Below are 24,210 nucleotides of genomic sequence, written 5' to 3' on the forward strand. Positions count from 1 at the left end.
ATTTAAAAAAATAAAAATCCATGTGCCTTTTGGCTTTTCTGTAGACGTGTTGTGATTTGCTCATGAAATATATGACCCCAATTATTTGACTTTAGTATATTACTAGCTATTGTCATATTGCTTGTAAAAAATAAGTCTGATTATGAAACAGTCAAAGCCATAATTATTTTTATCTTAGTTTCTACTTCTATGCTTTTAAAATCCACTTTGCTTTGGCATCTGTATCTATTTGGATTTGAACAGGTGATATAAATTGAATGAAGCACTGCTATTTGCAGTTAATAAAGGCCAATCCCTGTAGCAAATAGCAAACACCCACTTTAAAAAGGTTTGTAATTGCCTACAGATAGTTTTCCCATGACGCTAAGCTGCCGGTCTAGATATTTTTGTTCAGTGCTTGAGTGTTTAAATTAATCAATTTCACAACACACCTCATGAAATGTATTACTTTTTCTGCTGTGACAATTCAGGTAGAAAGAGAAAGTCTCATTATTATATTTTTGGATTTAATTGAATTAAGTGATTATTTTGTTCAAAGACTTGTACATAAATCCTGCAGCTCTTTGCTCGGTTTCATCTCGCGCTTGAGTTTGTATTGAATCCTGTAGTATTTTCATTTTGTATCACATTTCCTGAACTCTTCCCCAAAACAATATTTTGTGTAATTAACATGGTCAAACTCGCTTGTGACAGATGATTTTCTTTTTGCCAATCCTCTTTGCAAGGGACATCTCGTTATCAACACGCCACTTGCCAATGTTGGAAAAACAAGGCACAAAAAACAAATAGATTTCACATTCTACTTGAAATACACAATTTCCCTTAAGGAAAAATATTTCTTCTCAACAAGTGTCTGTATAACGGTGTGGATTCACACATTTTTTCCCCCAAAAAAATTCTGAAATCATTAGTAAGTAGTTCTAAATTAGAATTTAGATTAAATTAGTTGAATTAAAAGTTCTAAATTTAAGACTATGCAAGACAAAAGAACATCTCTCTTATAGTATTTGCAGGACAGAGAAGACAGACACTTTAACAGAGTTGAAGGAGGTCGATGAAGGAAGCATCACTCAATGGTAGAGGTGATCTATGACAACCCTAATCAGTCAGTGCTGTCCTTCCTTGTCTTCCACGTTCATATCTCATTTGACTGTAACCACCTCAATAACTCCCACATTAGGACTAGGGCAGCACATAAGACCTCCACAAATCTGTGGCATAAATTAAGTGTAAGCCTCTCAGTCGGCTGTCAAAAATTCACATTTATAAAAATAAATGTACAGTGGTGTTACTGTTTCATGATATCACACCATAAACACTGCATAGTTTACCACCATATTATTAGACCAGTAGAATATTTACCTACATTCCAAGTATTTTTATTTTTGATATTTATTATACAGCCAGGGGTGTCAAACTCGTCTTTCTCAGAGGCCACATGGTCATTTCCACTGTTTTCTAACTTGGTTGGCTACTTTGAATCGACTCAACGATCATCAACTGAATTGACAACCATTTTCATAGTCGGTAAATTGTTATGAAACTTTGCTGACTCTTTTTTGGCCTCTTATTTACATTTTATAATTAAAATAGGCAAAAAGGGAAAAATTGTAAACACTCTGATTTCTTAAGTAAACATTGTGCCTTGTTTTTCATTTATTTAGTAAACATTGTGCCTTGTTTTTCATTTATTTAACTCTGATCTTTCATTGAGAAATGTTAAATACATTTTATTTTGGCAAGATTCATGAACTTGATGCACGTGGTTTATTTTTGTGGGCCACAGCTCTCACGAGCCGCTTTAAATTATTAATTATCATGGCATGTTGCTATTAGACAAACAGAAAGCAAGAATATGGACGAACATTACAAATAAAAGTGACAAAATCATATTTTGCCTCACTAAGTGACAACCGATGCTTGTAGAACTGCAGCATACTATACAGAAGTGTTCTGTGCCTCTGTTGGCGCATGTTTGTGCAAACGTAATGAATTTATGCAATCGAGTTATGTTAGCAGGTGCTGGCTCGCTGTACATGTTGGCAGGTCTGTTTAGGTGCTTTTCTCCTGGGAACACTTTTGACCTCGGGCATCTGTTGCCCCTTATCCATTTTCTGACCTTCAGCAAGTTTTCACATGTGCTGTTTACCTGTTGATAATAGGCACTCGGGCACATGAGTTTTGTTACAGTTGAGAACATTTTCAGACAAGGAATGACTTGCCAGAATGTTAAATTTGTTTTATTGTTTTGCTTAATGTGAAACTACTTTTTTTTTAAAGGCAAGAAGGTCCATAGGAAAGTGAAGTGAAAGGGGATAAATAAGCAAATCTCTGCTTAGAAGGAAGGCCCTTATCTTTGCTGGTCTTCTTACTGTCTATTAAAATTCAGGTTGCGGCACATGAATACGCAACTGATTATCACGTGTAACATCAGATTAGGTGAGTGAGGAGTCAAAGTCAAACAGTTGTCACAAACTTTTACAGACAAAAAAGGGTTATCTGCTAATCAACAGAGGAAAATCTATTACACAGCAAAGGACAGTTGGTACTGACCTCTTTTCTGTAATTGATTGTTTTCCTGTACATGCGTTAGACCAGCGGTTTCCAAACTGGTCCCTAAGGGCCGCTGTGGGTCCTGTTTTTTTTCTTGGGCTCTTTTACCAATCAGGGGTCTACTGAAACCAGAAAAATCTGACTGCAATCAACTGATTATGCTTATAAGACATTAGATTGGTGAAAGTCGGTCCTCGGTCCCAATCTGCAGAATTTCCCTATCTTGTGGACTGTGCGTGGTTCCAGTTTTTGTCCAACTTTACAACGTCTTTTTGAGTCTGTATCCGTCTTAGCTACCGCAACCAAGATGGCGCTGTTCAAATGGCAGCCAGCGGCGGTAGCTCTGTCCACTCTTGCTCGTTTTGTGGTTTTGCTGCTTTTCTGTCTTAATGATTTGATTTGGTGATTCTCAATGATCCCATTTACTTTGATTTGCTTTGTACTTTGTGCTTTCGCTTTGTTGTTCTGTCTAATCACCCTCTTGCTACTGCCACAATGAAATTTCCCGGATACGGGATGAATAAAGTTATCCAATCCAATCCAAAATGTGTCATCTTGTTTGGTTGGATTGAAATCCTGCAGCTACTGCGGCCCTTCGTGGAATAGTTTGGAGAACCCTGCGTTCAACGTTACAGGAAGGCTAGAGCAGTGGACATGTTGAATCCTGTGCAGTCCTCTTATACACGAGCTTCTCACACTTTTACCGTTTCGCCAGTCAGCATAAAGAGTACCTCTCCCCAAGGATTGCTATTCAGCAGTGTTCAGAACAGGTAGAGAGTTTTGAAAGAAACGAGATTAGCTGTTTCTACGTCACGAAATGATTTATGCCCAGACTTTTATCAGTAGGCTCTCCCCTGAAAAGATAATTTCCCTTGACTTCACCTCACAGCAGGAACTATTTTAAGCATTGGCTCATTAATGCAGAGTGATTGGATTCATTGTTCTGTGCAGCTGACGGATGTTCTCTGAAGTTTCTGTCTCAAGACCCAACTCTATCTTCTTTTCAATCTTTGGGCAGACTTTTCTTCCAAGCAAGCGAAGCATTGTCTTTTGAAAGTTAGATGAATAAACAGCAGTAAGGCTTTTGTCGCCTTAATTGATGCTGCATTAGGCCTCACTTTGTCAAACCATTCATGATGGCAAACTTAAATGTACCTCTCATTGGTTACATTTAAACAGCCATTGAAGTCACAATCGGATCTGTACTCATGCAACAACATGTATCGATTTTACTCTCTGTCTTACTTTAAAAAGGGTACTCAGTCTTTTGGGGGTCATTTTGTATTGTATTTTGTACGCAAATTATCAGGTTGAGCCACTTTTGCTAAAAAGATTTGGTTCAGTTTAGCTCACCACAGCATTTAACTGACTGTGTACTGTTTTGACACAGTGTAGCGATAACAAAAACTAAGGTGACAGAGTCAACCAGGCATCAGACACTCTACTTGAAGGCTCTCGGGCCAGATGAGGCCCAAAGCATAATTTTTTGTGGCCCACAAAAGCAATTCATATGCATGGACTTCGTGTTTCTCGTTAAATAACATTTGTGTAGCCCTTGATTTTCATTAAATCTGTATACAGGGCTACATGTACTAAAAAATTAATACGTTTCAGAAGTGGTTTCGTAACTTGGATTTTTCATAAGTAGAAGCATATTTTACATTGAAGTAGTATAATTTGTTCCATGATCTTCAATACACATTTTTAAGAGTATTATATTTATTTTTTCTATTTTCTTTATTAATACTCTTTGTGTCTTACACCAATATTTAATGTATATTTGAATAATTTAAATTCAAGCATGCAGGAGTTAAGTAATGTCATAATTTTTATCATTTAATAGTCAAACTCTGAGAACCTTTTGTCCTGCAAGAAAAGGCTTGTCCCTGTACATGGGGAAAAAAATTGCAGTGAAAAAAATGTAGTTGAATCCATTAAATTATATGGTGAGCTCTCCAATGGCTTTAGCAGATACTATTTCAACTAAGGAAGGAGGTCTTTGTAACCAGGGCTATGTTCCGATTGCCCTGTTGGAAATAAGCGCCACAGGAAAACATTTCCTCCCTACCTGCTGTGAGTTCTCCTGCAGTAGGGCTGTTATAGCGTCTATAGAAGCCTACTGTATATAATCTTTACTGCACAGGCTTGTGACACTTTCCATAAGAAAGGGCTTGTAGGTTAATACTTTGTGCTTCAAATATTTAATTGTGTTGGTAGTGATTCAGATTACATGAATGGGATTTTTTTTCTTATTGTAATTCCTCATCTTTGTTATAAAGTTTATTTTTCTGTAAATTGCAAACAATCTAAGATCTTAGAACATACAAAAAAGCTAAATAAATGTTTTTGTTTTCTGAAAAAAATATTAAACTATTATATTTTAAAATATATATGTATACTTTGGAGAAGTATATTTTTTCAATTGCTTTTTAATAAAATATATATTTTATATTCCTGTAGTCCTCGATCTTATATTATAGACTACAAAATTTTTATTTAGCCGATGCATAAGATTTACTTTCGCGATCCACACAAAATGATCGGATCTTACTCCTGTGATTTAGAAGAACAGGAGGAGCAAACCAAAGAGTGTCAGTACGACGATCTGAACGTGGTGTAATCAACCATCAGAGTCTGCTGTCAGTAGCCAAATACTTTGCTTCTTTTCATTAATTACTTTTGGGGAACTTGAGGTGGAAGACAAATGAGTATTGATCATGGCGAGATAGTATTGGCCTGCTTTACTGGCCTTTCCCGCATGTCATTTCTTCTCCACATCCCCATTAAGTGGGAACAAGAGGGATCAGCAGCGAACTGGGACCTTATTAAAGACTGAGGAGACCCTCGAGTAGCTGGCAAGCAGACTTTATCTGTCAAGAGCTGTTGCATTCGGCATTTTCAACACAAAGACCTTCCAAAGTCAAAGTTGCCTTGTTTTTTTCCACATTTTAATCCAAAAATGGTATTTCCCAAGGGTGAGTGGTTAGTGCATCAGCCTCACAGTTCTGGGGTTGAGGGTTTACTCCCAGGTCAGTCCTCATCGTGTGGAGTTTGCATGTTCTCCCTGGGATTGCATGGGTTTATTCCTCGTACTCCGATTTTCTCCCACATCGCAAAACATGCAGGGTAGGCTGGTTGAAAACTCTAAATTGCCCCTAGGTATGAGTGAGTGTGTGTGTGTGTATGGTTGTCTGTCTCCTTGTGCCCTGCGATTGGCTGGCAACAAATTCAGGGTGTCCCCCACCTTGTGCCCATAGTTAGGTGGGTTAGGCTCCAACAACCCCTGTAACACTTTTGGGGATAAGCCAGGGGTGTCAAACGGTCCTCAAAGGGCCGTAGTGGGTGCAGGTTTTCATTCCAACTCAACAAGAGGATACCTTTTGCAAGTGTAATCAATCAGTTAATTAAAGTCAGGTGCTACTTATTTTAGAAGACACCTGATTGGTTAAAATGTCGGCACTGGATCGGTTGGAACAAAGACCAGGACCCACTGCGGCCCTCGGCGGAATCGGTTTGACACCCCTGGGATAAGCGGTCCAGAAAATGAATGAATGTATTTCCCAATTTAAAATGTTGTTTTCTTTTCCGTTTTTTTTAAATCGTGTAACTTAATTTTGAGTACCTGTGAACTTCCTGTACACAGCATGTACATACTGGATACCCAATTCTTTAGGTGGCTGTTGTTGTGACCATCTGTTAGGTCAAAGTAATATAAGGAGCTTCCCTCTGCAGTAACCCTCGAGACAGCCACCACAGCAGGAGGGAACTGCTGGTGTGGGAGAATACATGAAAGTGTCCTAGGTTTGATCCACATGACACCTCAAGTGTTGATGAGGTCACAGCCAATTATTCTCATGTGGATTGCAACCGGACGTGGTTGGTGGATGTATAATGTTTTTGTCATGCATTTTTGTGGAGCATTAATATCAGTTTATTTAATCATCGCCCGAAATCAAGTTTGAAGTGAAAAATGTCTGTTTTGCAGTGTTGCCACAGTTAAAATGCTTTAAAATACTAATCCAATTAGGGATTAAAGATTACCCATTTAAACAGTTATGTAGGTAAAATAACTTATGATTTTAAAACATCTACATTAAATTACAAATTAGGGTACTATATTCAGGTTCAACATATAAATGAAAACCATTTTATTGCAAACCTGCACTTTATTGTCCTAGATGCCTTCCTTCCAAATCTGTGACAATCTTTTTATTGCTGTTGTTCAGTCCAATATATAAATTCATTTACTATCCTAAACCTGTAAATGGAAAATTTTTAGTGGCGTTGACTCCTAATTACATCGAATAACGCGTTGGACTTGTTTTGGGGATTTGGTTTGGTTTCTGTTTTTTTAGGGAGGATTAGCAAGGACACTTGTGGAGCGTAAATACTTAATTTTTATACTGGACAGAAACAAATGAACATTTAGTAGAAGTCATCCTTGGTTTGTCATCTGAGCAACTGTAATCCAGAAGACAATATTTATAAAAGAAAACAACACTGTATAATCAAAATGACATGATATACAATACATTAAAATGATAGGAAATACAGCAAGTCAGTCAAAGGGGCTTATTCTATTTAATAAGATTAGGTTATTCCCCACAGTAAAAGTAGCATTAAAGCTTCTGTAGTGCTTTGTTTTAAAAAAGATCACATAACTAATAAAACCAATCAATTTTTCCCATTAGCACATGTAACCGGGTGTTATTTCTGACATCATGTGACATTCAAGTAATTTTTAGTCAGGTTATTGAGCTGCTTCTGAGTAGAACTGTGAATTAAATTTATTGTTGCCAAAAATGCAGAAGAAGATGAGAAAAGTTTGTACCTTGCAGTTTTCCCACTGTGAAATGAAATGATGATATAACTTTTGGCAAAGGGTTGGGCTAATGATGAGATCTCAATCTTGGGGAGGGAAAAAAACGTTTTAGAGAAAACTGCTCCAGGCAGTTGGCTGGCAGAAACGCTTATGCAAACTTGACCTTTATGGATGAAGCCGGCGAAAAGGAAATATTCCGTGTGATGTATCTTACCGATGCTGTTAAATCTCACCTCTTTTTCTATTCTACAAATCAAAAAATTGTTTCTTTTTTTCTCCTTTAGTGCACAACTAAACCTTTGGTTACCCATGTTCACTGATGTTGATTGACATTCCCTGAAATGACACTATAAAACTATACTGGCCATCTTTGCCAAACTTATTAAAAGTTATTAACTTTTTTGCTTGAATGACTCTATTCAGATTGTCCAATGGGAACAGGGTATTGAATGTGGCTATACTGTCCTGTAGAGAGGTCTGAGCTTTTGATGTGATAAGCAGATAATTCATGTCATGCATTTTAACTCTCTTGCACTCAAAAGCCTATTTGATCAAATGCTCCTCAAGCAGCACCAGAAGGTGAATAATATTAATCTTAACTAATTTGCATTAAATCAAATAGAAGTGACATGAATACAATATTATATTGTAAGACAGCTCACCACGCAAAGACATGTATTCTCCCTTGAAAGATTACTCAAAGTGTTGTCTAAAAGCACCTCAAGACAAACTCAAACCAGACATTTAGAGAGGAGACTGAGAGACATGATCAATGTGGCTGTTGTGAAGAACAATACCTATATTGTAATGTGCTGATTTCTCCTCACTCCTTCTTTCTATCAACAGCGAATCAGCGAAGTGTTCGGACATCGTTTAAAGTCTCGCACTGCATCAATGGCGACTCTATTGATTTTTCGTTTCTCTTTCTTTTTTCAACCGTTAATGGAAGCCTTTGGGGCAGGAAAGCTAATTAAAATCATATGCAGGTCAAGCTCATTTAAAGACTCCCCATTAGTTTATGTTGAGCTTAACCACGCTTGACTGCAAAATCTATCCATTGGGCATTGTAATTGACTGGTGTTTCTAATGGCTTTCCAATGCTGCTGACTCTCATAGAAGGACTGATGTCCTCTGGCAGGTTTCATGCTGCAGCTCTAATAATACACAATCATTACAGATAGATACCTTGTGAGCATTCCTCAAAGTGAAACTTTTACATCGGTGCATTTGCCAATAAACATTTCACTTGATACCACCGGCACAAACTTTATGGTGTTATTTACAATTCTCTGAAGAGAAACTGGGTCCCTTTTGTAGACTATCATGTTCCTGCCAATTACGACTTCAAATTTGTACTCAAGTTAGATCAGTTAAAAAGAAGGCTAAAAGCCCACTATAGTGTGAATTTAAAAATGTCCCATTGGCAAAGCTGAAAAAGAAGAACTGACAAAATGACAAAAAATATATAATAAAACTGTTTTTGTTAATTGAAATAACAACTATAAATATAATAATGTTAACAACTGAAACTATACTGTGTATTCACAAAACTAACTAAAAATATTGAACTCTCCTGGTTCGAATACGCCTTTAGGAGTACACAAGTGAAGGAGAAGTTCTTAAACATTGCTTTGTCGTTATCATACCATTCCTTTAATAATCAAGAAACTTAACATGTTACCGAATATCTTGGACATTTAAACAATGACAGTCATCTTTGAAAAATAATGTACTGTTCAAGATAAGCAAAAGCCTTAAGTGAGATTCTGGCAATATTTAGCATGATTTCTCGATGAAGATTTGATGCTGAGGTAAACTTGGCCAAACACTCAGTGGTCAGGTTATTGGCAACAATTAAGAAAACTTGGTTTTGGATTGAGGGCATTTAGTGGCATTTAAACAATCAATAAGAGCTTAGTTCAGTAAGAGTAGATTTGGCTGAGAAGTATGTCTGAGTGCAAGTGTGAATTTAGCACTTGCAAGTTAATTGGAATCTCTTGAGTCAGGAGGAATATTACGTTTAGTTTGTTTATTGCTTTCTGTCAGGACCAATATACCAGCCAAACATCTTGCAGCCTTAAACCACATTATTCAACAGGCACATTCAGATCAGATTTGATGAATTTTCTTTTCCCAGAGAGGAAGGAATTCAATATGAGGTTCTATAAAGTGATAACATCGACAAAAATGTAAATGTCTCCAGATCTTGTCGTTTTGTACCACAAGGTACACTTAGTTTGTTTTCCATAAGATAGCTACACCTAAATAATCGTATGTTGCTGTTAAATATTATATTTGTGTAGACTGTTGTCTTTTGGTTAGTGTTCTCACTTGTGTTGTTAGTTAATGACAGCAAATTCATGGATTGTGTGTACTGTTCAAATTTAAAGTGAACATCTCGTCACTAAAGTTAAAAATTAAACCAGTGTTTGGCATAATGGCTTCACTGTCATGACCTATTTGTTTCCGATTATGTTTCTTGCGGCGGCCTGACAGAGGAGTGGTTAGCGCGTCGGCCTCAAAGCTCTGGGGTCCTGGGTTCGAATCTAGGTCGCTCCACCTGTGTGGAGTTCACATGAGCTTCTTGGTGCTGCGTGGGTTTTTTCTGGGTACTCCAGTTTCCTCCCACATTCCAAAAACAACATCCATGGTAGGCTGATTAAACACTCTAAATTGCCCCTATGTATGAGTGTGAGTGTGAATGGTTGTCCGTCTCCTTGTGCCCTGCGATCGGCGTAATGGTCACCGATTCAGGGTGTCCCCCGCCTCTGGCCCGAAGTAAACTGGGATGGGCTCCAGCACCCCCGCCACCCTTATGAGGATAAAGCACTTCAGAAAATGAATAAATGAATATGTTTCTTGCCTTGTTTTGTATTTGTTTCTAGTTCTTATCACATAATTTAACCAATTAACTCCCGCTAGTCACTCGAATCCAGTCCAGGTGTTCCTGTTTTGTCAATTTGTTTGTATTTTGTCGGCCTCCGTTCTTCCAGTCATTGTCCGTACATTGTTGCTAATTATGTTCCGTTTCTGTTCTTTGATTCTCATTGTACAATTTATATCTATTTCTTTAAACCTACTTTCTTTTTTTTGAAACATGAATTTAGTGGGGTTTCTTTTTGTCACTCTTTATGATGACGTTAGCAAAGTAAAGGGATGGGGGCAGTGAGTGGGAAAAGACAGATGGATGAAAAATATCAAAGGTGGTCACTTTGAGCTCCGATCACCAGCGGTGCGTCTCTGGGCGCCTTTTTAACAAGCTCAAAGCACTGCAGTTCTCATCTGGTCTTTGCCAGTTCCAAAACTCCACATCTCAGGTTCTTGATTAAAACCTCAAAGATTCAGTAATGATCCCTCATTTTCCCCTTGAACTCAAAGCTTCCTTCTATTGTAACAAGCATCAAACTCTCATGTTCCACTAAAAACAAAATCCTCTCCCCATGTCTCATGTCATCTTTCGCTTGGAATACCCTTGAGAAAAACAAGACCACCTTTTATTGCCACATAATGAGTCAGCTCTGTAACACCATGTGTAATATATAATAATGACTCTCAGGACAGCTACATCTGCTGGCCTCTCCTGGGAGACGAGTACAATTATTTACCCGGCGAAAAAAGTCATAGAACAAAGCAAATGCAATTTAGTACAAGAAAAAAAATCAGCCATCTTCCTCTACTTGTTTTCAATTACACAGTAAGTGTTCTAATAGAATTCTAAACAAATGTTGTGTACATGCTTTTCCCGGAGGATTGGCACGACTAGAGCTCATTGTGATAGACTCACTTTAACTCATTGGCTGCTGTCTAAATGGATTGGACGTCTAGTATTGTCAATGGCTGATATGAAAATTGAATGCAACTTGTCCATGTTAAAATCAATCAAACCATTTTAACCTCAGCAGAGCCAGGAACATTGTCAGGGACCAATACCACTCTGGTCACAACCTGTTCCAGCTACAGGTCTCACAAAGCACGGACAAATAGACTTAAGGACAGTTTTTTCCCACAGCCATCAGGACTCTGAACTTGCGTTAGCACTACACACAATCCCTTCTGTGCAATAACTTTGGGGTGTGCAATAACAATGTGCAATATTTTAGATTGTGCAATATTTTAGATTGTGCAATATTTTAGATTGTGCAATATTTTAGAATTTACCTAGCCGGGATGTGACTTTTATACTTTTATTTTACTATTTATGTTTTTTTTTACTAGGAAAACGCACTTTGTGGAGTAGGACCACCAATTTCGTTATACACAGCTGTGTATGATGACAATAAAGGCTTTTGATTTGATTTGATTTAAAGTCAATCGCAGTGAATAAATCAATTGTGTGTATGGATTTAATTACTGATATAGTGGAAAATGTTTTGTGGATCTTTTTCAGCTATATATTGTTTGCAGTTCTTTATATACCAAGTTTATGCCCACCATGTAGATGAGACGACAATAATCCAAGTGGGTCAACTGCTTCATCTGGTCAATGACAAATTGTAAACTAAGCATCTTTTGTATTGTATTTTTGGCTCTTTTAATTCGGCGTGAAGGCATTCAAAGATAATGTTCACTAATAAACCGTAGCATGTTATCCATCAAGGGATACTGTTATAATTAGGTTACATACTGGCCAGCATTTAGAAACATCCAATAAATGATGATTCACCATTCAGTCAACATAGACAGTGTTAGGAATTCAGTGAATTGTGGGAGTGCTGAAGTAGTGAATTTAAATTTCTCCCTCAACTACTGGAGTATTCTTTCCATTATTTCCACAATTGGTTTTTCACGGAACATATTTTATAAATTAATCAATATTTCCCAAATGTGTCAATAAAACAAAATTGTATGTGTCTATAATAAAATGAATCAAAAACCGAATTATACTAATTAGTAGTAACATGCCAAGAGTTGGTTTTATTTAGTTTTGTTTAGTTTCAAAGTATTTAACCCATCGTTTACCTTTGAGAGCAATAGACATCCATTTAAACTGAGAGGACTGATTTGTGAATGCTCATCTTTCAATGCTCTTGATGGTGCTAGATCTCCAATCCATTGCGACTGAGAGGCCTTGCAGCGATCATTCGTTCCTCGTCAACATGAATTGAACGGCTAGTGCTAACAATGAGTTAAATGACTTGACATACCTAGAATGTTAAAAACAAATGTTTTGGAGGGTACTGTACTTCAAAATGTATTTTGTGTTAATGCAGGTCCTTCACTGGTGGGTTATCTGAAGAAGGATTGGGCCTCTCCCAACAGCATTGCTCTTTCCTGGCAACACCCTAAAGAAACAACATTGCCCATCCTTGACTACGAGATCAAATACTATGAAAAGGTACTATATTTGTAAATAAAAAAATAATTTAAAAAAACAAAACCTCAGTTGCCAGATCAGACAAATAATTTGGCTACCGATTAAAGGTTTTTAGTGAGGTCTTATCTTTGGTCTATCAAAAAACAATGTTCAGAAGACCAGGAAAAAGGAACCATATGCAGTTTCTCGAGTGAATATCAGAAAAAGACTCATTTTGTTTAGAAGAGGGTCCTAGAAGTTTCAGTGACCTTGTTTTGTTAGCTCAGGAATTTAAAAAATGTTGTTTTTAATGTAGCTTTCGATTCATATTTCTCGCCCAAAGCACATTAATGAGGAACATACAGCACTTAAACATCAATCGGTTCAATGCTTCATGAACTGAATTCTTTTAACTTCTTTCCTACATAGGAGCATGAGCAGCTGAGTTACTCTTCAACAAGCACCAAGGATCCTAGTGTGATCATCACAGGCTTAAAACCAGCCACCTGGTATGTCTTCAGTGTCCGCACCCGCACACCATCTGGATACAGCTCCTATGCCGCCAGATATGAATACAAAACTACTGGAGAATGTAAGTTATTATATTGTTTCTACGGCTTCAAAAACATTTTTCCGAAATGGTCTGGATTTTTGTTGTGTAAAGCCATTGCTCTTGACCTTCATAACATTCATCAAACCTGACACATCGGATTGTGTACTTAATAATGTGATAGTGTTCTTTGAGAAATGTAGTTTTGTTTTGGTTACCTTGGACCTTCCAATATAATACAATCCAAAATATCATTCTGTTATCTTTGCAATAACTCTGAACTACTACACAACTAAGCAGAAAAATAACATTGATGGAAAAACACTTTGTTTATGAATGTTTTAAGTCAGTCAATTCAATTTGACCTGCAGAAATTGTATATTTTCGGGTTTGATGGTTGGTTGGTTCTTCTGTACGAATTAAGTGCACCTCTAACTCCAAGTGACTTTCACAAATTATAGGCACTCATTGACTGCCATTGACTATGCGAGACGTCCAATCAATTTTGACTCGGAGAGGCTGGCTGTTTGGACATCTGGCATTGTCAAAAGCATTGAAATATGAGCCTTTTCAGCCAGTCCACTCCTTTTAAAGGAGTTGAATGTCTACATTTGTCAATAGCAGGAAAAAAAATCATAGTGTTATAAGGTGCTATCTCACCCAAAATTCATATCAATTTTGTTTTTAACATTTGCTAAATTTAAAGCTATATTAAGTCGAAAAATATACAATAAAATATATTAATTCATCTTCCGAGCCGTAATAAATGAATTCTTAATGATAAGAAATTGTATTATTATAACTGGGAGTTTGCATTTTTTTCCCTGGGCTTGCGTGGGGTTTTCTCCGGGTATTCGGGTTCCCTCCCACAACCTGAAAACATACAGGGTAGGCTGGTTGAAACTCTAAATTGGTATGAGGTATGAGTGAACGCACGAATGGTTGTCCATCTTGTGCCCTGCAATTGGCTGGCAACCAAATCAGGGTGTACCCCGTCCAGTGCCCGTAGTTAGGCTCCACCACCCCTCGCAACCCTTATGAGGATAAGTAATTCAGAGAATAAATGCATTATTTAATTGTTATAATTGACAGCTGCCATCCATATGAACTTCAGATTTTGGGTTTCTGTAAGCCCCACTTATATATTATTGTGGGCTACATGACCAAGTGTGGTCTTTATGAGGTTATTTATATATGTATTTCTTTATTTTCACTCACCAAAAAATGTAATGTATTTCAATTTTCTGATTAATTTTCATGCTCCCATGTCTGAAAACCATTTTTTTAAATAGATTTTTAGTAGTATTGCCTGGTTATGTTTCATTTGTGTCTTGGTCATCAGATCCCATCAGATCTCTTTTAGTCCAGCAAGCTGTATTGGTGATAAGATTGAGCATATTTTATTTTATTTATTGTGGACGAGTATCAGCTCTTTTTTCTTAAATCTTTATCTGGTTTAGTTGGACAAAAAATGTTTTATTTTCACTGCTGGCAGCACTAGTAAATAGTAGCAGTAAATAAGCATTTGCTTTGCAACATCAAAGCCACAATCTGAAACCCTGAAACCCGGTGTTAAAGACCACATTGAAATGTTTCTCATAAAGATAAAAATGATTGTAAATGTCAAATATGTGCTTTGTCATGAATTGACATATTGAATACATTAGGTAAAAGGTGTTTAGTCTTTTTGAAATCAATATTTGCTTGAGTCTTTTTCCAACAGTGCAACTGCTTTATTACAATTCAACTCATAAAATACAAAGAGTCCAGGTGCCCTTTTATGTGGGGTCAGGTATTGTTGAGGGGTGATTTGGCACAGTAGCTCTCTCTCCTATCCAACGCTGCAGAGCAGTGCTTTATCTGTGGATCATACGGCGCTTGGCCAAGCCTTTGTAGTGCCTGGCCTTTTATCTGAAAGTGAAAGCAGATTTGCCCCTTGACGCTCTTTCTGTCTCTGTCAGTCTGTCTGTCAGTAGGCGACTCATACTTTTGTTTTTCCATCAGTCTTTGTCACGTCTAGCTCACTCTTTCAGTCGAATATTTCTTTATCGCGCCACCGTCATCGTGTTTCCTCATCGCTCAATCCTTCATTTTGTCCCCACCTCAATGTCATTGTCTTCTCACACACACTTCATTATGCCTGTGTCAGTCTGGCACATCCTATCTCGTGTGAAGAAAACATGAAGCTCTGACAGTAGCCGGTATGGGCATTTAGATTTCCTTAACATTTATTTGCTAACAGGGTGCGAAATACATGACTGAATATGTTACTCTTTTTTTCAATCTCAACATATAAATTGACGTCCTCAATATGTATTTAACATGCACTCACACGGATACTGTAAAAAAAAAATCAAATGGACGTCTCAAGAGGCATGTGATCAGGCACCCTGATCTGCAATTCATATTCATTTAATGTGAAATATGTTCGAAATAAGTTGGGTTATACCAATCATCTTTCAATTATTGGGCCTATCTTAGCAGTGTGACGACACACCAAAGATGAGGAGAATTATGAATATGAAATGGGTCCAATTTAACCAAATGATTATGGACTGAATCACAATTTAATGAATGAATAATATTAATTAAACAGAAACAGGCCTATGAATCATTTCAGTAATAAGACTGATGGAGGGCATTTTGCATCGCAAAGAACTGACAACACATCTATATAATCTATATATAACTATGTAGAGCATGGCATATTCTTTATTTTCTGTCACTGCTTCATTTCTTACTTTGCGCAACCGTTCTTTCTTGGTCCTAACTGAAAATGTGTCACTTCCAGCATCAGATCTGGCCTCTGACCAAGGTCAGGTTTTGGTCATCGTCATGGCAGCAGTGGGTGGGTTCACCCTCCTCGTCATCCTCACCCTTTTCCTCCTCATTACTGGAAGGTAAGATGACTACCCTTCTCCAGACATCAATTTGTGTAATACAATGGATTTCTACCTCCTATAGATATCTATGTGTACACCAAGTCAAACCTAGGTTCTGCATGAAAATGCTCTAATACCATATCAAGACATCGGTTAGGCTAAAAAAAACTTTATTCCAACATAATCATTTTATCGTTTGCTCTAATTTAGAACCTTAAATGAGGTGGTACAGTTTACTTTATCAAGTGACTGTAAATTTCAAACAAGAATAAATCAAGAAATATACATTTATATTATAAATTAATTGGAGGGGGAAAGATATAAAACATGAAAAGCCTGTTTTTTTGTCTGTGCATGCGTTTTATCTTAATATATGCAGGCTTTCCCTCACTGTGTTATAAGTAACGGGGCATAAGGGTTTACTAAAACATTACTACAAAAGAAAGTGTAAGAACTATACATATCTTAATTGAGTCTATGTAATACTACAGTTAACAGTCTTATATACTACCAGGATTTCCAAGTTTTCTGGAGGAAAAGGCCCAGCACTTGGAACGTTCTTTGGCCTCGTGGCATCTTATTGAACAGTTCTACTCAATAAATAAGTACACAGAAATTCTGAATGTGTGGGCTGAAACTCGCTCAAGAAAGGACTCAGTAACGTTGCACATGCTTGCATTGTGACCTCTCCAAAAATTGAGTGGACGAGTCATGCACACAGGCGGGCAGATGACTACAGAGCTTTTTCAATTGTATGAAAACTGAGTGAGATATTTTCAGTTGACAATAGAAAGAATATCCAGCAAACCTTAATTTGATTAAAGCTTGGTGTTTAAAAACGAAAAATTGTTGTCATAACACATTGCTATAAACTACACGAAGCCAAAACTTTGAGTAACTCATTGGCTGTGATCGACTGAGAGGGGCAAATGACAAATTTGTTCATTCGCTCCTTCCAGCCAAAATGAAATGGACATCGAGTGCCATCACTGACATTAAAAGATAAACGTTAAACCACAGGCTCCAGTTTAAATGAATCTATCATTGTCTGATGTTTGATTCATTTTTATTAATCTGATCAGACATCAAATTAAAATTATGATCAGATGCACTGATTCTTTTGGTCGCCGGACGTTTGGTCGCCGGTTGTTTGGGTCCGGGCGACCAAACGTCCGGCGACCAAAAGTCCGGCGACCAAACGTCTGGTCACGTGACCAAATATAATGGCAATAAGCCCAGTGGACGAGGGTTAGCGCAGCATCGGCCTAACAGTTCTGAAATTGAGCGTTGGAACCGAGGTTTCGGACCTTCCTGTGTGGAGTTTGCATGTATTCCCCGAGCTTGCGTACGTTTTCTCCGGGTACTCCGGTTTCCTCCCACATTCCAAAAACATGCAGAGTAGGCTGGTTTAACACTCTAAATTGCTCCTATTGGTATGAATGTGAAAATGAAAGGTTGTCTGTCGATTTGGCTGGCCACAAACTCACCGCCTGGTGACCATAGTTGGCAGGGATCAGCTCCATCTCCACTTTAGTGCATGACAAATTTCTATTTTGACACGAACAGCTAACATAAAAATGGTTGACTGTGTAGCATGTACAGAACTTGTAGCCCTACCTCATCTCACACTTTGTGACATTCTGTGTTTAGCTACTGCAAGGTGTGAAATCTATCATTTGGCATGAAATATTTGGATGACAGTAATAATGAGGGCTCTGCTGCCAGTCAAGTTTTTCAAGCTTGGCTGGGTAGTCTTTTTTCCCCCTCATTACAAAAAACACATACTGAGCAGCATATCACTTGATCGCAATATGTAGTCCTCTTGCCCTGTGTAGGGGGGACATTTGGTCTTTTTTAATGTACTTGAGCAGCTTGAAAACAGAGAGAGCTTTCATGGGGCTCTTGTCATTGGGAGCTTTGCAAAGAAGGATTTAAGAGGAACTGAAATGTAACGAGGAGGACATTTGCTGTTCTAAAGGCTTCCTTAAATTTGAATTTGTTGCTGTTTAAACTGTGTATGAAACATCTTTTTGAACACTTCTTAAATTTTTGTGCCAGTTTCTTTTTAATTATTGAGTGACCTCTGCTATGATGATATGACTGTTCGGAATGTGAACGCATTAGAGGAGTGGTTCGAAACCATGTTATGCTTCGATTAGCGCTCTGGGCAAAGTGCTTTAATTGAAGTCCCTGTTTTTTTAAGTATACTTGTGCAAATGTGTGCGTGCCCTGCAAAAAAAAATCTCTTCTCCTAACAAGTATTCATGTCGGCGTCTGCGTGTGCGGCCTGGACATGAAAGTCAGTCAGTGAAAGAGTGGACCGGGGGACTATAGGGGATCAGAGGAAAGGACTGGAAACCACTGATAACGGTGCATGCCGCCACTTCTTTAATGAACAGCTTGACCCCATCAACAGAGGTCAACAATGGCTTTCCAAATCGCCTTCCTTTTCTTCCCGTCTGTGTCACCTGCTGTGCTATCTGCAGTGTCCATCAGTGTCCAGGACCCCACAGCTTTAACTCAGTCAAAGCACACGCTGGCAACCTGTGGCGCAGAGCGCCCTGATACTACCTCTAATCCGGTCACCCAGATTATGTAAAACCTGCACAGACACACTCGCACGTAGCTCTGACACAGTAGTACTTTCCCAAGAATGCTTGAAGCAGTCGATTTACAGACGTTACAGTGTATCGTCATACCTTCTTGTGTTAAACTTCAGAACCCAAAAAGCTTTACATCAGCCTGTGGCTAAACTGCCGCCTCGTACAGCCATTTCTGTGTGCCAGATTTAACAAACAAGAGAGACAAACAAGTGCCAGCATTGGCTGTACTGCTCTCAAAGTGCTGGGAATGTCTCAATGTTTTATAAATGAAGAATGTTTAGGACTATATCCACCATACACTTACCATACCCTTAATAAAAGTATAGTAAAATATGCACTTTTCATCATGGCAGAGGTCACTCCAGAATGAAAATAAAAGCTTCTGTAGAAATTCAGGAACAGTGTACAAAAAAGGCTGATTGTCATCTTTCTCATGTGTCACACAGTTTAAACAGAAACAAATGTTGATAGCTTACACCCATCCAGCTATCAACAGATTTCTCAATCAAGTTGCTCATTGCGAATTTAGCTTATCTTTAACCCTTTACGGGACAACCATTTACTCATTGGCTGCCATCAGAAGTCCAATTCCTTTTGACTGGAAGAGAAATCATTCACCGCACCCGGTACTCGGCCGTTTGGTCGTCGGACTTTTGATCGCCGGACTTTTGGTCGCCAGACGTTTGGTCGCCCGGAAGGTTATTGATAATTACCATTTAAAATTGTTGCTCAAATTCCCGAAATACAAACTGCAAATTATTATTTAGTCATACTTAATGCCCTATTAATTATTAGGCTAAAGAAAAGCCCAAAATTTCCCGTACTTTTATTGTGTTTTGTTGGAGAACTTGTTAAGACCCTGACTGACGTCCCTTCCTAAGGGGACAACTCATGTATGTACATACAAACTCTTATACATTCACACGTCCGCTCAGTTAAACTGCTCAGGGCCATTGTTGGCTTTTATTGATGCATAGACCGTGTTGTTTTACCTTGTTTTGTCGCCGGACTTTTGGTCGCCGGTTGTTTGGGTCCGGGCGACCAAACGTCCGCGACCAAACGTCCGGCGACCAAAAGTCCGGCGACCAAACGTCCGGTCACGCCGCACTCAGTCAAAATGAACTGGACATCTAGCACCGTCAATGGTGCTGACGTATTGGCACTCAGTCATTCTCCCAGGTTAAATGAATTGGATGTCTATTATTGTCAATGGCAGGCAATTAGGTAAATGCTAGTGCATATAAAATAATAATGTTATTGGAGCCCCATTGTTATTTTTTTAAATGTTTTTTTTAACATTTGAAATAATTTATTTAAAATGTATTAAAAATTTGTATAAACAATCAAGTAAAAATACATTGCTGATTAATATTAAAAAATATATAATTGAGATTTTTTTTAAGACCAAATATAGTCAGTAGCCCACTTGAACATCATTCAATCTGTCTATTTTGCAGGTGCCAATGGTACATCAAGGCCAAGATGACTTCTGAGGATAAAAGGAGGAACGATTATCACAGTGGGCTTGGTAAATGAATTGGGGGGCCCTAATACTCAACTGTCCCCAGCATTCTAAAATCACACATTTATGGGTTCATTGAAGACACTACATCATCCGTAGGTGTAAATGTGCATGTGAATGGTTTTTCTGTCTGTGCCTTTCAATTAATTGACTATCACGGTGGATGTGCAAGGTAAAAAAAAAATGGATGGATGAAGGCTGCATGTTGTAAAATCTTTGAGCACCCCAATATAGCATCACTTCACCTGGTGATTTTTTTTATTCCCTTGCCTTTATGTCTCTTTTCCGGACACAAGACTAAATTAAAATGAGAGCAGGATAGTGGAAATGTGATAATGTACTGAGGGAGGTTCAACCTTGGAATAAAATTGAAATGGGAGTTTTGAAAGGAGGATAACTATTACGGTAAGGAGACGGGAAGATGGCAAAGGGAAATTGTTTATGAGACTGAGGGTCTATTGAAGGAAAGCAATACACTGGTGATTTCAATAGGTGCACGTAAATTGTCAAGTAAATTTAAAATACAGAAAAAAGTTAAGTTTATTATGTTTTTTCTATGTATTATGTATACAAATATTTTTGTTAGTACTACCACATTTGCCAAGCATACGCCCTAAAATCAAAACTTAGATAGCTATATAGGGATTTTGTTAGTTGTACACGTCACTCATTAAGCAACAAATATGGACTTTACCAATTAGTTGCATTTGCATTATAACAAACCTCACATATCCACATTTAAAGGCGCTTAAAGATTATGTAATGAAGTGGCCAGCGAAGGTACAATGAAGAACATTTTTGTACTATATTATCTGTTGAAAATGGTGTTCAGCTTTGTGAGAGCGAGACAATGTCCTAAGGGTTTTTGAGTTGTTGCTTCATGCATCAGAGACAACTGATAGCTATTGTTTTTTGTGATACTGTATCGATCACCCAAGGCAAAGCGCAGCTTGTGTCTAACTTCGCTTCTGCAGGCAGTCTGGCTCTGGTAAAGATTTAGTGACTTGCTCAAGGACACTTGTGCAGGATGGGTGCTTGCATTAAACAAGACCCTAAACAAGTTAATAAAGTTCAGTAATACAGTCAAGATGCCTCTTGAGTTTATCGTGTGATAATTTGGCCTGTGCAGTTTTTGAGAGATTACATGTTTTTTTCCGCTTTGGTGTAGTTTCAGTTTTTAATTAAAGGTGTTCAAGAGAGTAATTACATTCTTTTAAAAGATCATCATCTCAGTTTAATTAATTTCACCCTTCAACCTGATCAACATATTAAAGAGCAAAACCATTTTTTTTGTTATTCCACAACTTCATACTACTTTGTCGTTTAAATTTTGCAGTTCCTTTCCCCGGGATTAAGACATACGTGGACCCTGACACCTATGAAGACCCTACACAGGCTGTCCATGAGTTTACCAAGGAGATTGACCCATCTCGCATTCGCATTGAACGGGTTATTGGAGCCGGTATGATACAGGACATTTTAGGTTCACAAATTTATTGAAGTATTTACATTGCAAATTTGCTTTTTAGGCCATGATGTCATTATGTTTAGTGACAAAAAATAATTTGTAATGTAAACGCTAAAGAGAATAACTATTAGCATTTGTATTGAAATTAGTTTGAAAGTATTGCATTGATAAGGTTTTCACAAATTGAGGGAGATGGGGTGGGGGGCAGGGGGGGTACTTATTTTGAAACGGACACAATTTGTAATACTGAGGCAACCAGTCAGTTGAGTGTGAATTGCAAGACTGCCCCCAGGTGGGGCTGAAAGGTACCTGCTGGTGGTGTTAAAGTTTACCAACCTTCACCTTTACTGGGATAGATTTACTCATTGAAGTGTATTTATAATTTATAAGGGATCAGAAAACGAGTTGGAATTGGATAATGTCTCACCCTGTGCTTTGACTAATAGGGAATGTGACTTAGCATTTGGTATTTCACAAAAATGGTAATCATATTAGTTTTGTATTTTTTTAATATATGAAATAATACTTAGACTGGCCGGCAATGTCTCATGCCAATTACCCACAGTTGGCTGGGATATGCTCCAGCGCCCTTGTGACCATGACACAAAAAAAGAATGAATGGAATAATATATTTAAATAAGTCAAATTGCAAATAAATACAATGTCAACAAAAATAAATCAATAAAAACAAAATTGTTCACGGCCCTTAAAACCTCAGTTTTTATCTATTTATTTATATTTAATTTGGTGTCTTTCAAGGAATATCCTCACTGGCTGCAATTGACAGTGAAAGAAGTTCAATCCACTGAGGGAGTCATCAGTGATCGCTTTTAAAATGGAGCTTTGTCGTATATGACAGTGAATGAGTTAAGATGTTTTTCACTCCAGGTGAATTTGGAGAGGTATGCAGTGGCCGCCTCAGAACACCAGGAAAGAAGGAGATAGCTGTGGCAATAAAAACATTGAAAGGTGGCTACGTCGAACGTCAGAGGCGTGACTTCCTGCGTGAGGCTTCCATCATGGGCCAGTTTGACCACCCAAACATCATCAGGCTTGAGGGCGTAGTCACGAAAAGTAAGAAAATCTGTCTTTTTGCAAGGTTTTGTAAACAGTAAAGTTTGGTCTCCCTTCAATTTAACACACAATTTTGGAACTGATGAATTTGGTACACGGTCGATTGGTCGCCGGTCTTTTGGTCGCCGATCTTTTGGTCGCCGGTCTTTTGGTCGCCCGGAAGGTAAGTGATAATTACCATTTAAATCGTTGCTCAAATTCCCTAAATACAAACTGTGAATTACTATTTAGTCATACTTAATGCCCTAGTAATTATTAGGCTAAAGAAAAGCTCCAAATTTCCAGGACTTTTATTGTTTTTTGTTGGAGAACTTGTTAAGACCCTGACGGACGTAGCTTCTTAAAGGGACAACGCATGTACATACAAACTCTTATACACTCACACGTCGGCTCAGTGAAACTGCTCATGGCCATTGTTGGCTTTTATTGATGCGTAGACCGTGTTGTTTTACCTTGTTTTGTCGCCGGTCTTTTTGTCGCCGGTCTTTTTGTCGCCGGTCTTTTCGTCGCCGGTCTTTTGGTCGCCCGTTGTCGCGGTCAGGGTGACCAAACGACCGCGACCAAACGACCGGCAACCAATCGACCGCACACAATGAATTTGACTTTGCTAAAAACTGTTTGCTACAGTAAGGGGGGGGGGGGGGGGGTTATATTCTGAAGATTATTCATTAATTTCTAACACCGCTTATAGAAAAAGGCAGACTCCACCCTTGACTGGTTGCCAGTCAGTGATAGCGCACAAATAGACAGACACTCACATTCTCATCAACCCCATGTTGGAATCAACCCCATGCTGCCCACACCACAGTCAGGCGAAAGAACCACTGCACCAACGAGTGGTAGTGTGAAGATTACAGACCGTATTTATAATTGAGACCTGTCATCGACATATATGGATATTTTGTTTTTTGTGGGTCACACTTGCATATCAAATGTCAATGTTAAGACCTACATGACCTTAAATATGATGGCCATGTATGTGGATGCCAGGTCTTTTTTTAATTAATATTATCTTTAAGTAGCAGGGAATTTTTAAAAGAGAATAAATAGTGACTGCAAGTGTGAGCGTTTGATTAACTGCACCAAAAAGTTTTTTTTCAATCCAGAAATAGATATTTTAAGTATCTCTCTTTTTGGAGGATGTTGTGTTGAAAATATTTTCAAATTTTAGCATTTTAATAAATTATACATGTGTATAATATAATCCATGCAAGTAAAGTTTGATCATGAACCAGCCAACATACATGCAGGCATGCAATGAGCAATTAATTCTCGGGTCAATTCCATTCAGTTTACACATACGGTTTGTTACGATCAGAGTCACTTGGTGCTTTCAGTATGAGTCGTTTTTCTGTCTTTCTCCCTATTTCATCCCTCCCACCATTTTCAGTCACTCCATCTGTTGTTGATCTTTGGAGACTAATTAGAGTGTGTGTTGTGCTG

The 24,210-nt window shown here is 38.1% G+C and overlaps 1 protein-coding gene across 5 annotated transcripts in view; it reads left to right on the forward strand.

Annotated features, from left to right (window-relative positions):
* Positions 1-24,210, forward strand: part of epha6 (eph receptor A6) — a 153,062-nt gene that overhangs the window by 122,271 nt on the left and 6,581 nt on the right. For all 5 annotated transcript variants that reach the window (XM_077616720.1, XM_077616723.1, XM_077616721.1 and 2 more), the window contains 6 exons: positions 12,586-12,710; positions 13,098-13,260; positions 16,010-16,118; positions 20,161-20,231; positions 21,562-21,687; positions 22,582-22,767. In XM_077616720.1, coding sequence (XP_077472846.1) covers positions 12,586-12,710; positions 13,098-13,260; positions 16,010-16,118; positions 20,161-20,231; positions 21,562-21,687; positions 22,582-22,767 — 780 coding nt within the window. The remainder of the gene's footprint in view (positions 1-12,585; positions 12,711-13,097; positions 13,261-16,009; positions 16,119-20,160; positions 20,232-21,561; positions 21,688-22,581; positions 22,768-24,210) is intronic.

The sequence above is a fragment of the Stigmatopora argus genome, chromosome 13 (genome assembly GCF_051989625.1).
Source record: "Stigmatopora argus isolate UIUO_Sarg chromosome 13, RoL_Sarg_1.0, whole genome shotgun sequence".
In the NCBI taxonomy this organism is placed as follows: Eukaryota; Metazoa; Chordata; class Actinopteri; order Syngnathiformes; family Syngnathidae; genus Stigmatopora; species Stigmatopora argus.